The sequence below is a fragment of the Bombina bombina genome, chromosome 5 (assembly GCF_027579735.1).
Source record: "Bombina bombina isolate aBomBom1 chromosome 5, aBomBom1.pri, whole genome shotgun sequence".
Lineage (NCBI taxonomy): Eukaryota > Metazoa > Chordata > Amphibia > Anura > Bombinatoridae > Bombina > Bombina bombina.
Window position 1 is genome coordinate 135,139,307 of NC_069503.1, and position 13,811 is coordinate 135,153,117.

The window sequence follows — 13,811 nt, forward strand, 5'->3', positions numbered from 1 at the left end:
TATATTGTATTTTCCAGGATGTAATAGGTTGATAAGAGGAAATTGACTAAACCACTAGAGGGAGCATGAAGAAAGTCTTCCTGATGTATAGATACAGAGGGTTAACTAATAGTCCTACACCTGTACAGGTAGTAACCCCGCCTACTATGGCTACATAAGGAGTGTTTTTTTTCATTTGTTTGTATAACATGATTAAGGTCAGGTTCTGACCGAAACGTCGTTGTTGTTTTTATATGTCTCTGATGAATAAAAGGTAATAAGAATATTTCAAGTTGGTGCTGCTTCAACTTTGTTACTATACCGTATTGGGGTTAGTGCATGGACCCCACTAGCGTGCACCTTTGGTCTGGTTGGTGAGTGCTGGGATTCTCTTTCTCATTTACATTATTCTCTTGTTTTCCTCCAGGATGATCTGGAGAAGGGCCTTCCTAGCTAGTTTCTTGTTGGGTCAGTTTTTTGAGACTGCCAGCTGTAGTAACCTGATGGTTAGCTTAGCTGCCTAGCAAGCGGAAGGCTTGCAGTTTGAAATCAGCTGCAGCTCCGTGCACCTTGAATGGGTGCTCGCAAGGTGTTTTTAAAGAAACCCTGTTTGTTCTTATGCTCTAGAGGCTCATTGAGCTGCCGGGCGTTCAGTTCTTTTGCTAGGACCCTGACTGCGGTCAGGCCGGTGAGTCAATCTGCTGCTCCTTCTTGGAGTTTAGATCTTATTTTAGGGGGTTGCATCTGGTTACTTTTGTACCTGTGCAGGAGGTGGTCTTTGAATTTTTCTTCACTGATCTATTCCGTCTGTAGATTGCTTCTACGTGCCTTAGTGTTGCATTCTTGCAATACGTACTCCTTATTGGGGTTTCCTTTATAATAAGGCTGTTTCTCGAGACTTGTTTGGTTTTCTTCCTAAGGTTGTGTCTATTTGTGACTTCAATCGTGAGATTGTGGTTTTTTTATATGTCATATTTCTTCTCTAGAAGGAAAAGGTTTTCCGTTTTTAAGTAATCATGGCTACATAAGAATAGACAGTTTTCTCTGTTGAATATTCGTATTTGGGAAGTGCAAGGGTCTGAAGGCATTGTCTACTTCCTTATTGTTAATTGAGGAGTGTCTTTTGCTTGACTTGGGAGACTGCGGGACAATAGTTGCCTCAGAGGTTTACGGCTCAGTTTGAGAGCATTAACGTTGTCTTGGGTCTTTGGCATGAGATCTCTATGGATCTGATTGTTGGGCGGCTGCTTGGTCCTTTTCTTTTTTCATTCTGTTAAAGCAGCCTTCGGGAGAATGGGTTTTTGCAGGCTGTGGTGCCCTCAGATGTGGGCCGCCTCTTTTTCTTGCCCTTCCATTAGCATTCATTGTCCTCTGTAGCTTGGGTATAATTTCCCACAAGTAATGCATGTAGCTGTGGACTCTCCCTTCATTATGAAGGAAAACATAAATTATGCTTACCTGATCATATCCTTTCCTTCTGTGCAGGGAGAGTCCACAGCTCCCTCCGTGTTCTCCGATGGGCGGCCCTAAATTCTACCTGTTCTTCTTGCACCTTTTCACCCTGATATTTCTCCTACTGTTCCTTGTTCCCTCTGCAGAATGACTGGGGGACGAGGGAAGTGGGGGAGGTATTTAAGCCTTTGGCTGGGGTGTCTCTGCCTCCTCCTGGCGGCCAGGTTCAGTATTCCCACAAGTAATGAATGCAGCTGTGGACTCTCCCTGTACAGAAGGAAAGGAAATTATCTGGTAAGCATAATTTATTTTCTTTCATAATTCAGAGCATGTGATTTTAAACAACTTTCCAATTTTCTAATTTTCCTTTGTTAAAAAGCATAGCTAATTAGGCGCAGCACCTAGGGGCTATTTGCTGATTGGTGGCTGCACATATAAAATGCTCTGTCTGAATCATGAAAGCAAAGCAATGGGTTTCCTGTCCCTTTAAGAATTCTCAGTAGATTGTGTTGGAATGTCATTGGTAAGACAGTGTTGTGATTTAAGGAGTTGTCTGAGTTATGTTAAGTTTAGCAATAACACAATAAGCATTTTGCTTTTCTTAATAGATTTGGTGTTTGGTTTTTATATGTTTTATGTTAGGAACAAAGCAATAATCTATAAAATACAGTGTCTGCTGCCTACATAGAATTATTATCAATGGCACAACTGCCATAAGTATCTTATACTAAATCCCCCCTGCTGTCTCTTTGTGTATCTGTTAGTATTTAGGACAACTGACATAAGTACCTGATACTAAATACCCCCTGCTGTCTCTTTATGTATCTGTTAGTATTTAGGGCAGATGGCATAAGTACCTTATACTAAATACCCCCTGCTGTCTCTTTATGTATCTGTTAGTATTTAGGACAACTGACATAAGTACCTTATACTAAATACCCCCTGCTGTCTCTGTGTGTATCTGATAGTATTTAGGGCAACTGACATCTATTCCTGGGTACCTTATATTAAATACTCCCTACTGTCTCTTTGTGTATCTGTTAGTATTTAGGACAACTGACATAAGTACCTTATACTAAATCCCCCCTGCTGTCTCTGTGTGTATCTGATAGTATTTAGGGCAACTGACATCTATTCCTGGGTACCTTATATTAAATACTCCCTGCTGTCTCTTTGTGTATTTGTTAGTATTTAGGACAACTGACATAAGTACCTTATACTAAATACCCCCTGCTCTCTCTTTGTGTATCTGTTAGTATTTAGGGCAACTGACATCTATTCCTGGGTACCTTATATTAAATACTCCCTGCTGTCTCTTTGTGTATTTGTTAGTATTTAGGACAACTGACATAAGTACCTTATACTAAATACCCCCTGCTGTCTCTTTGTGTATTTGTTAGTATTTAGGGCAACTGACATAAGTACCTTATACTAAATACCCCCTGCTCTCTCTTTGTGTATCTGTTAGTATTTAGGGCAACTGACATCTATTCCTGGGTACCTTAATCCATCCAGTCGGCCTGAAATATTACAGCTACTGGACAATGCAAAGGTAAGTGCTTCGAACACTGGCCACTAACCTGTGTGTAACACTGATCTATAACGTCATTGTGTAACAATATCAGATGCAGCAAGTTAAGGTTCTATGTATACATAAGGAGGGGGGCATATAGACGTGTTGTGCACATTTGTATATCTTATATATGTATATGTGTGTGTGTATATATATATATATATATATATATATATACTAATTGGCTGCTCTTCCTTTGGGGGGGGGGGGGGGTTAAATATATAGATACCTAAGGCTAGTAATGCAAAAAATATATGTTCATAAAAATCAGTGTATTTAAATGTTTCATTAGAATGTGTCCTTAAAGGGATAGAAAGGTCAACATTTAATTGTGCATAGATGCATTTCAATTTGAAATATAAGCATTTTTGCAATATACTTTCATTAGCAAAAATCCTTCTAGTAAAAGTTAATTACAGTTTTTCTGCCTGTGTAACTGTGCACACATATTCAGACATTACACTTTCTCAGAGAGGTGGCAGTAGCGTGTATTACTTCTGAAGATTTAATTTGTGCCATGCAAGCTACTTAGGTGTAGTGTCTGTATACTGGTGCACAGGCCCTCACTGGATATGTGCATATGCCGTAGAAAAACAGTGATAACTTTTACTAGGAGCATTTTTGCTAATGGAAGTATACTGCAAAGATGCTTCTATTATAAATTGAAATGCACCCATGCACATTTCATATTTGATCTTTCTATCTCTTTAATGTTAAACTTACTAGCCATGTGTACAACATACAAGCCGTGTGATGTGCTGCATTTAGTAGTTTTCAGCTCGTCTTTCTGTTCCTGGAAGCCCTGCTCTTTATCTTGGCTCACCTTAATAGATCTCACAAACAGTCTCATAGACTGGAACACAAACTACCTTTTTGGCTCAATTGAGGTGTTATTGCTGCGTTCCCTGTTGGTACATAAGGGGACATGTGGGTAAAAATCCCAGAATAAATCCTCATCTTACAAAAATGTAAAACATTTTTTGCATCAGCGGCCCTTTACACATATTTTGTTGGTAAAATGAAGCTTTGCTGTTTTATTAACATTATATGAAAGCAGATTACATTTATGTAGGTGATCTGTTACAAGATCACATCTAAAAAAACACCTCTCTTTAAGAACCCATTTATTTAAGGTTGAATTGCGAGCGGTAAGCCAATAGTAAGTGCTCGGTCATCGCTATATATTTCTGTAGCAGCCCGCTCATGTGCTCCTGCTACCTTCTAGTGTTGCATATCACTGCTACTGTGCATGCACAGTTCCATCGTTAGAGTAAAACGTACCAGCAACGAAGTACAGAGAGGCGCACAGGGAGGGGTAAATAAAACACAAGAATGTTGTTTGAGAGGTGAGATTATAATCGCCTATATTATTGGCCTTTCATATTATGTTTGGTAATCATATGAGTGTACCATAACTGGAAACTCTCAGTACCGCACGTCTTGCAGGCGTGACAGTTATGTCACGTTTAATAGCTACTGAGGCAGAATTCTACTATCTGTTACTTTTAAAGTCTGATTTATTAAATTTAGAGGCTGCATCAGCTTCCGGCGCAGTTGACACAGGAGCACGATGCTGTCATCAGCTTATCTGCGTACAATGTTAAGGTGGTGTGGAGAGATGGAGAAGACGTAATACTCAGGGTACCGATCCACGACATTGCGGCTGTTTCTTACATCCGAGATGACTGTCAGCACTTGGTGGTTCTGAAAACAGGTGAATAGTGGAAGTATTAATCATTGCTGTGTATATTACATGTAGCAGTAACTAGTTACTTTTCTTCATAAATGGAAAGAGTCCACAGCTGCATTCATTACTTTTGGGAATTCAGAACCTGGCCGCCAGGAGGAGGCAAAGACACCCCAGACAAAGGCTTAAATACTTCTCCCACTTCCCTCATCCTCCAGTCATTCTTCGCCTTTCGTCCCAGGAGGTTGGCAGAGAAGTGTCAGAAATGTATGATTTCTCTTGTTAAGTGTATCCAGTCCACGGATCATCCATTACTTGTGGGATATTCTCCTTCCCAACAGGAAGTTGCAAGAGGATCACCCACAGCAGAGCTGCTATATAGCTCCTCCCCTCACTGCCATATCCAGTCATTCTCTTGCAACTCTCAACAAAGATGGACGTAGTAAGAGGAGTGTGGTGTATTATAGTTAGTTTTTAACTTCAATCAAAAGTTTGTTATTTTTAAATGGTACCGGAGTGTACGGTTTCATCTCAGGCAGCATTAGAAGAAGAATCTGCCTGTGATTTCTATGATCTTAGCAGAAGTAACTAAGATCCACTGCCGTTCTCACATATTCTGAGGAGTGAGGTAACTTCAGAGGGGGAATGGAGTGCAGGTTTTCCTGCAAAAAGGTATGTGCAGTTAACATATTTCTAGGGATGGAATTTGCTAGAAAAATGCTGCTGATACCGGATTAATGTAAGTTAAGCCTTAAATGCAGTGATAGCGACTGGTATCAGGCTTATTAACAGAGATACATACTCTTATAAAAGTGAAATATAAAACGTTTGCTGGCATGTTAATCGTTTTTATATATGTTTGGTGACAAAACTTATTGGGGCCTAGTTTTTTTCCACATGGCTGGCTTGATTTTTGCCTAGAAACAGTTCCCTGAGGCTTTCCACTGTTGTAATATGAGTGGGAGGGGTCTTTTTTAGTGCTTTTCTGTGCAGCTAAAAATACTGACAGAGACATTCAGCTTCCCTCTGCATGATACAGGACATCTCTGAAGGGCTCAAAAGGCTTCAAAGTCGTGTTTGAGGAGGGTAACAACCACAGTAGACTGTGGCAGTTGTTGTGACTGTGTTTAAAACAAAAAAACAAAAAACGTTTTTGTCATTTATTATTCTGTTTTTGTTATTAAGGGGTTAATCATCCATTTGCAAGTGGGTGCAATGCTCTGCTGACTTGTTACATACACTGTAAAAATTTTGTTAGTGTAACTGCCTTTTTTCACTGTTATTTCAAATTTTGTCAAAATTTGTTTCTCTTAAAGGCACAGTAACGTTTTTTATATTGCTTGTTAACTTGCTTTAAAGTGTTTTCCAAGCTTGCTAGTCTCATTGCTAGTCTGTACAAACATGTCTGAAACAGAGGATACTTGTTCATTATGTTTAAAAGCCATGGTGGAGCCCCATAGGAGAATGTGTACTAAATGTATTGATTTCACCTTAAAAGAATTGTCACCAGAGGGTCTGTCGAGGGGGAAGTTATGCCGACTAACTCTCCCCACGTGTCGGACCCTTCGCCTCCCGCTCAAGGGACGCACGCTAATATGGCGCCAAGTACATCAGGGACGCCCATAGCGATTACTTTGCAGGACATGGCTGCAATCATGAATAATACCCTGTCAGAGGTATTATCCAGATTGCCTGAATTGAGAGGCAAGCGCGATAGCTCTGGGGTTAGACGAGATACAGAGCGCGTAGATGCTGTAAGAGCCATGTCTGATACTGCGTCACAATATGCAGAACCTGAGGACGGAGAGCTTCAGTCTGTGGGTGACGTCTCTGAATCGGGGAGACCTGATTCAGAGATTTCTAATTTTAAATTTAAGCTTGAGAACCTCCGTGTATTGCTTGGGGAGATATTAGCTGCTCTGAATGACTGTGACACAATTGCAGTGCCAGAGAAATTGTGTAGGCTGGATAAATACTATGCAATGCCGGTGAGTACTGATGTTTTTCCAATACCTAAAAGGCTTACAGAAATTATTAGTAAGGAGTGGGATAGGCCCGGTGTGCCCTTTTCCCCACCTCCTATATTTAGAAAAATGTTTCCAATAGATGCCACTACACGGGACTTATGGCAGATTGTCCCTAAGGTGGAGGGAGCAGTTTCTACTTTAGCAAAGCGTACCACTATCCCGGTTGAGGACAGTTGTGCTTTTTCAGATTCAATGGATAAAAAATTGGAGGGTTACCTTAAGAAAATGTTTATTCAACAAGGTTTTATTTTACAGCCCCTTGCATGCATTGCGCCTGTCACTGCTGCGGCGGCATTCTAGTTTGAGGCCCTGGAAGAGGCCATCCATACAGCTCCATTGACTGAAATTGTTGACAAGCTTAGAACTCTTAAGCTAGCTAACTCATTTGTTTCTGATGCCATTGTTCATTTGACTAAACTAACGGCTAAGAATTCCGGATTCGCCATCCAGGCGCGTAGGGCGCTATGGCTCAAATCCTGGTCAGCTGATGTGACTTCAAAGTCTAAATTACTCAACATTCCTTTCAAGGGGCAGACCTTATTCGGGCCTGGTTTGAAAGAAATTATTGCTGACATTACTGGAGGTAAGGGTCATACCCTTCCTCAGAACAGGGCCAAATCAAAGGCAGTCTAATTTTCGTGCCTTTCGAAATTTCAAGGCAGTTGCAGCATCAACTTCCTCTGCTTCAAAACAAGAGGGAACTTTTGCTCAATCCAAGCAGGCCTGGAAACCTAACCAGTCCTGGAACAAGGGCAAGCAGGCCAGAAAGCCTGCTGCTGCCTCTAAGACAGCATGAAGGAGCGTCCCCCTATCCGACAACGGATCTAGTAGGGGGCAGACTCTCTCTCTTCGCCCAGGCGTGGGCAAGAGATGTTCAGGATCCCTGGGCATTGGAGATCATATCTCAGGGATATCTTCTTGACTTAAAAGCTTCTCCTCCACAAGGGAGATTTCACCTTTCAAGATTATCTGCAAACCAGATAAAGAAAGAGGCATTCCTAAGCTGCGTATAAGATCTCCTTGTAATGGGAGTGATCCATCCAGTTCCGCGGACGGAACAAGGACAGGGGTTTTATTCATATCTGTTTGTGGTTCCCAAAAAAGAGGGAACCTTCAGACCAATTTTGGATTTAAAGATCCTAAACAAATTCCTCAGAGTTCCGTCATTCAAGATGGAAACTATTCGAACCATTTTACCCATGATCCAAGAGGGTCAGTACATGACCACAGTGGACTTAAAGGATGCCTACCTTCACATTCCGATTCACAAGAATCATCATCAGTTCCTGAGGTTTGCCTTTCTAGACAGGCATTACCAAATTGTAGCTCTTCCATTCGGGTTGGCTACAGCCCCTGAATTTTTACAAAGGTTCTGGGCTCACTTCTGGCGGTCCTAAGACCGCGAGGCATAGCGGTGGCTCCTTACCTGGACGACATCCTGATACAGGCATCAAGCTTTCAAATTGCCAAATCTCATACAGAGATAGTTCTGGCATTCCTAAGGTCGCATGGGTGGAAAGTGAACGAAGAAAAGAGTTCTCTATCTACTCTCACAAGGGTTTCTTTCCTAGGGACTCTAATAGATTCTGTAGAAATGAAAATTTACCTGACGGAGTCCAGGTTATCAAAACTTCTAAATGCTTGCCGTGTTCTTCACTCCATTCCGCGCCCCACGGTGGCTCAGTGCATGGAAGTAATCGGCTTAATGGTAGCGGCGATGGACATAGTGCTATTCGCGCGCCTGCATCTCAGACCGCTGCAATTATGCATGCTCAGTCAGTGGAATGGGGATTACACAGATTTGTCCCCTCTACTAAATCTGGGTCAGGAAACCAGAGATTCTCTTCTCTGGTGGTTATCTCGGGCCCATCTGTCCAAGGGTATGACCTTTCGCAGACCAGATTGGACAATTGTAACAACAGATGCCAGCCTTCTAGGTTGGGGTGCAGTCTGGAACTCCCTGAAGGCTCAGGGTTCATGGACTCCGGAGGAGAAACTCCTCCCAATAAATATTCTGGAGTTAAGAGCAATATTGAATGCTCTTCTGGCTTGGCCTCAGCTAGCAACACTGAGGTTCATCAGATTTCAGTCGGACAACATCACGACTGTGGCTTACATCAACCATCAAGGGGGAACCAGGAGTTCCCTAGCGATGTCAGAAGTCTCCAAGATAATTCGCTGGGCAGAGACTCACTCTTGCCACCTGTCAGCGATCCATATCCCAGGTGTAGAGAACTGGGAGGCGGATTTTCTAAGTCGTCAGACTTTTCATCCGGGGGAATGGGAACTCCATGGTGTTTGCTCAATTGGTTCTCCGTTGGGGCAAACCAGAATTGGATCTCATGGCGTCTCTAGCAGCGCATTGGTTCTTCAACCTGGCTTATGTGTTTCCACCGTTTCCTTTGCTCCCTCGTCTGATTGCCAAAATCAAACAGGAAAGAGCATCGGTGATATTGATAGCGCCTGCGTGGCCACGCAGGACCTGGTATGCAGACCTAGTGGACATGTCATCCTTTCCACCATGGACTCTGCCTCTGAGACAAGACCTTCTAATACAAGGTCCTTTCAATCATCCGAATCTACTTTCTCTGAGACTGACTGCATGGAGATTGAACGCTTGATCCTATCAAAGCGTGGCTTCTCCGAGTCAGTAATTGATACCTTAATACAGGCACGAAAGCCTGTCACCAGGAAAATTTACCACAAGATATGGCGTAAATATCTTCATTGGTGTGAATCCAAGAATTACTCATGGAGTAGGGTTAGGATTCCTAGGATATTGTCATTCCTCCAAGAGGGTTTGGACAAAGGATTATCAGCTAGTTCTTTAAAGGGACAGATTTCTGCTCTGTCTATTCTTTTACACAAGCGTCTGGCAGAAGTTCCAGACGTTCAGGCATTTTGTCAGGCTTTAGTTAGAATTAAGCCTGTGTTTAAACCTGTTGCTCCTACATGGAGCTTAAACTTGGTTCTTAAAGTTCTTCAAGGGGTTCCGTTTGAACCCCTTCACTCTATTGATATCAAACTTCTTTCATGGAAAGTTCTTTTTCTGATGGCTATTTCCTCGGCTCGAAGAGTCTCGGAGTTATCTGCCTTACATTGTGATTCTCCTTATCTGATCTTTCATTCAGATAAAGTTGTTCTGCGTACAAAACCTGGGTTTTTACCTAAGGTGGTTTCTAACAAGAATATCAGTCAAGAGATTGTTGTTCCATCATTATGTCCTAATCCTTCTTCAAAGAAGGAACGTCTTTTGCATAATCTAGACGTAGTCCGTGCCTTGAAGTTTTACTTACAGGCTACTAAAGATTTTCGCCAAACATCTAACCTGTTTGTTGTTTACTCTGGACAGAGGAGAGGTCAGAAGGCCTCGGCAACCTCTTTCTTTTTGGCTTCGGAGTATAATCCGTTTAGCCTATGAGACTGCTGGACAGCAGCCTCCTGAAAGGATTACAGCTCATTCTACTAGAGCTGTGGCTTCCACCTGGGCCTTTAAAAATGAGGCCTCTGTTGAACAGATTTGCAAGGCTGCAACTTGGTCTTCGCTTCATACTTTTTCCAAATTCTACAAATTTGATACTTTTGCTTCTTCGGAGGCTGTTTTTGGGAGAAAGGTTCTACAGGCAGTGGTTCCTTCCGTTTAAGTTCCTGCCTTGTCCCTCCCATCATCCGTGTACTTTAGCTTTGGTTTTGGTATCCCACAAGTAATGGATGATCCGTGGACTGGATACACTTAACAAGAGAAAACATAATTTATGCTTACCTGATAAATTTATTTCTCTTGTAGTGTATCCAGTCCACGGCCCACCCTGTCCTTTTCAGGCGGGTCAAAATTTTAATTAAACTACAGTCACCACTGCACCCTATGGTTTCTCCTTTCTCGGCTTGTTTCGGTCGAATGACTGGATATGGCAGTGAGGGGAGGAGCTATATAGCAGCTCTGCTGTGGGTGATCCTCTTGCAACTTCCTGTTGGGAAGGAGAATATCCCACAAGTAATGGATGATCCGTGGACTGGATACACTACAAGAGAAATACATTTATCAGGTAAGCATAAATTATGTTTTGTCTCTTATGGAGGGTAGTACTCTTCGGCATGGGACTGGAGTTTTAAGTAATCCTGTCAGCTTCTCAGTGAGAGCTTGGATGAAAGTTAGAGTCCGGAGATGCAGGGAGAGTCTTTCTGCAAAACCATCCTGACTTATTTTTAACAGCTCCATAAGCAATCGGCGTTGAAGAGTTTCGCTGCCTGCTTTCTTCTCTCAAGTCCATGGCAGAGGCAAGGCTACTATCTGTCACACTTGAATTGCCATGTTCCTGTTCCACGGCATAGATTCCGGTAAGATTGTTTCATTTTACTTTTCTCATGATTTGGTTTGTATTACAAATGTTTTCCTGAGAGGCTACCACTTTGCGGGACCAACTAGAGTAATCAGGGTCTCAGTGAGGCTTCTTTTGTATCTTGGAATCAAGGGTTAATATCTCCTAAGGGGGGTTATATGAAAGGGGGGGGGGGGTTTAATCATGTTTGTTATGTGATTCTACCTGCTTATGTGTAGTGTTACTTAGGCTCATGGTTTTGTGGAACATAACGGCCTTGAAGGTGACGCAGCCTTTGTGGTCGGGCGTGTTTTTCTGGACTGTACGGCTTACCTCATTTTTGACTCTCCAGTTCCGCATTCCTGACCGTGTGGTGATTGGAGAAATTCTGGTCCGCTGGTGTCTGGTGCATAGGAGGTGGTGAGTGCCCCAGCCATTGTGGGTGTAAGGTGCCGTTTAGATTTTTTTCTTATTTAGTCCAATTTTTTTGTATTCATACCCTGTTATGGAGGATTCTGATGTTGAGATTGAAGTGGTCTCTGATTCAGATTCTACTTATTGCAGTGAATGTGAATATGAATCGGCCCAGATGACACATGACAGTCAGTTATGTTCCATATGCTAGAGGGCTCAATTCCTCGGGATTCCTCTGGGGGGAGTGCTGTCCCTCGAGTAGCGTGTTCCCTACCACTTACTGCTGCTACACGTGCAGGTGACCCAGATTATGCTTATCCTTCCCTGGATGGGTGTTTGTTCCCTCCGGAGGTTGCCGCACGTTTCCGTACTCAAATTCTGATGGCGATGGCGCATCTGCAGCTTCTAGATGTCTGCTTAAGATTATGTTCCTGTCCAGTCAACCCTGCTTTATTATTTGTGTTTTTCTTAGCTTGTTTTTACAAGTATCAGCTAAGCATTCTGTGAGTACCTGAGGCTCTGTGGGGCATGGGGGACTGGTTTTAGTCCTCAGCAAACCTTTTTAGCTGGTCGTTTGGGACTCAGTGGAGTTCTAGTGCGTCACAGTCCGTTGGTTCCGATATCGTCGGGATTTGAGTGTTTTCTTCCCCGCGTGGGTTGAAGATTTGAAGATTTTAGGGCCTCATTGCTGTCGTTATGGGTGGTTTTGCCCCTCTAGGGCTATTGGACTTGTTCCTTTTTGAGGACTCTTCCTTCGGGTCGAGATCTATGGACTTTGTCAGTTTCTCCTTAGAGGTTGACCTTGGGTTTTTTTCATTCTCTGAGGGTTAGTCGTTCCTTATTAGGAATGATAGGCTATGTGATCTCCTTAACCTGGCTCCGTCTAGGGGCTGTTTCCGGGGTTTGGGATGCTATGCACTCTTTTTTTTTTTTTTTCCTTGGATGTAGTCCTCTGGTTTTGTACGCTGAGGAGATTAGGGAGACTAGCCTTTGTTACCTCGCTCTTCGGGTGACTTCGTCCCCGATGTTTCCCCTTGGTACTGGAGGTTGGGGTACGCCTGTTGGGCTGAGAATCTTAGCGGCTCTGTCGTGCCCTAGCTCCTTTGGAGTCGGACCTTTGTAAGGGGTGTTATCTTCCCTTTGGGTTGGGATTTATGTTTAGATCCAATTTACGGATTATTTTTATCCCTTGTGTAGTCTGTTTTTATTCGGACGGGGTGTGATGTTCCCTGGAGTATTGTTTGTCTAAACAATTCTGGGGCTCGGGCATTCATTTGTCTGGATGTTTCTGGGCCTGAGCCAGCTGGTCTGATTGGTGGTAAGCCCCGTGGTTTCACTAGCTGGATCTGGTGGTGGTGCAGGTACTTTTTTCATCATGGCCTTATCTGGTATTTTTCTGGATTTATAGATCCTGTGGCTGGTTCGGGAGCTCCAGTTCTCCAGGGAACATAGGCTATAACTTATGGTCTCGCCTGTTTAGCTACTAGTAGCTTGGCCAGGAGTGCTGTGTACTTATGCTCCTCATGGCCTGCCTTGTCCTTGAACGGTATGTACTTCCCTTCTTCGGGAGTTTCCTTTTCGTAGTCATCAATGGCGCCTGGATGGTTTTCATTTGGCTCAAATTAGGGCTTTGGCATTGTGAGTATGTGCGCTGTTTATTTGTCGGTGCCCTTCCCTTGAGGGGGGTTGTTTTGCCTTTCTTAAAGAGGTGGGGTTTCCCTCTCTCTGAAGGGTGTTGTTCCTGTCCTGTGTGCAGGTGGTTGGAACAGGTGGTTTATCCTGTAAAGAGAGTGGTCCGCTTTTCTGGGATGGTTTTGTTCCGTCTGGGGTTGCAGTCTCCATGTTAGAGCATAGGGCTCTTCTGCCTTTTAGGTCTATCTCTATGGGGTTCTCCTTGGGAGTACCTGTTGTAGGTGCTGTATTAAGACTGACATATAGCGTTGGGCTAGATTCATAGGGCTTTTCTGCCTTGTTTCGGCCTATCTCTATGGGGTCCTCCTTGGGAGTACCTATTTGTGAGTACTTTTGGTTGGCACCCTAGCTCTGTTGGGGTGACTGAGGCCATCCCTTTACGCCCTTTTATCTTGGGGCCGGTGGTTGGGGTCCTTTCTGTTCCTCTGTCCTTCAGACCTGCCTGTTGCTTGGGCTGGTCTGGTGTTCTGTGTACCCACTACTTAGTGGATGTTAGCAGTCGGTTGGTGTTGGTTATCTATCTTCAGTTGCTTTTTACTTGCCTGCAAGTATTTTATTTTTAGTCATCCTGGTATGACTTCAGCGTGTGGTGTTCAGAGGTTACTCTCTGGGTTTGATGCACGTGTTGACTGAGAATATTTGGATATTCCGAGTTCCTGGCGACTTGG

The 13,811-nt window shown here is 43.3% G+C and overlaps 1 protein-coding gene across 3 annotated transcripts in view; it reads left to right on the forward strand.

The window, feature by feature from the left end:
• CCM2 (CCM2 scaffold protein) overlaps nucleotides 1-13,811 on the forward strand; it is a 154,175-nt gene that overhangs the window by 71,817 nt on the left and 68,547 nt on the right. For all 3 annotated transcript variants that reach the window (XM_053713708.1, XM_053713709.1, XM_053713710.1), the window contains 2 exons: nucleotides 2,900-2,983; nucleotides 4,535-4,718. In XM_053713708.1, the coding sequence (XP_053569683.1) occupies nucleotides 2,900-2,983; nucleotides 4,535-4,718 (268 nt within the window). The remainder of the gene's footprint in view (nucleotides 1-2,899; nucleotides 2,984-4,534; nucleotides 4,719-13,811) is intronic.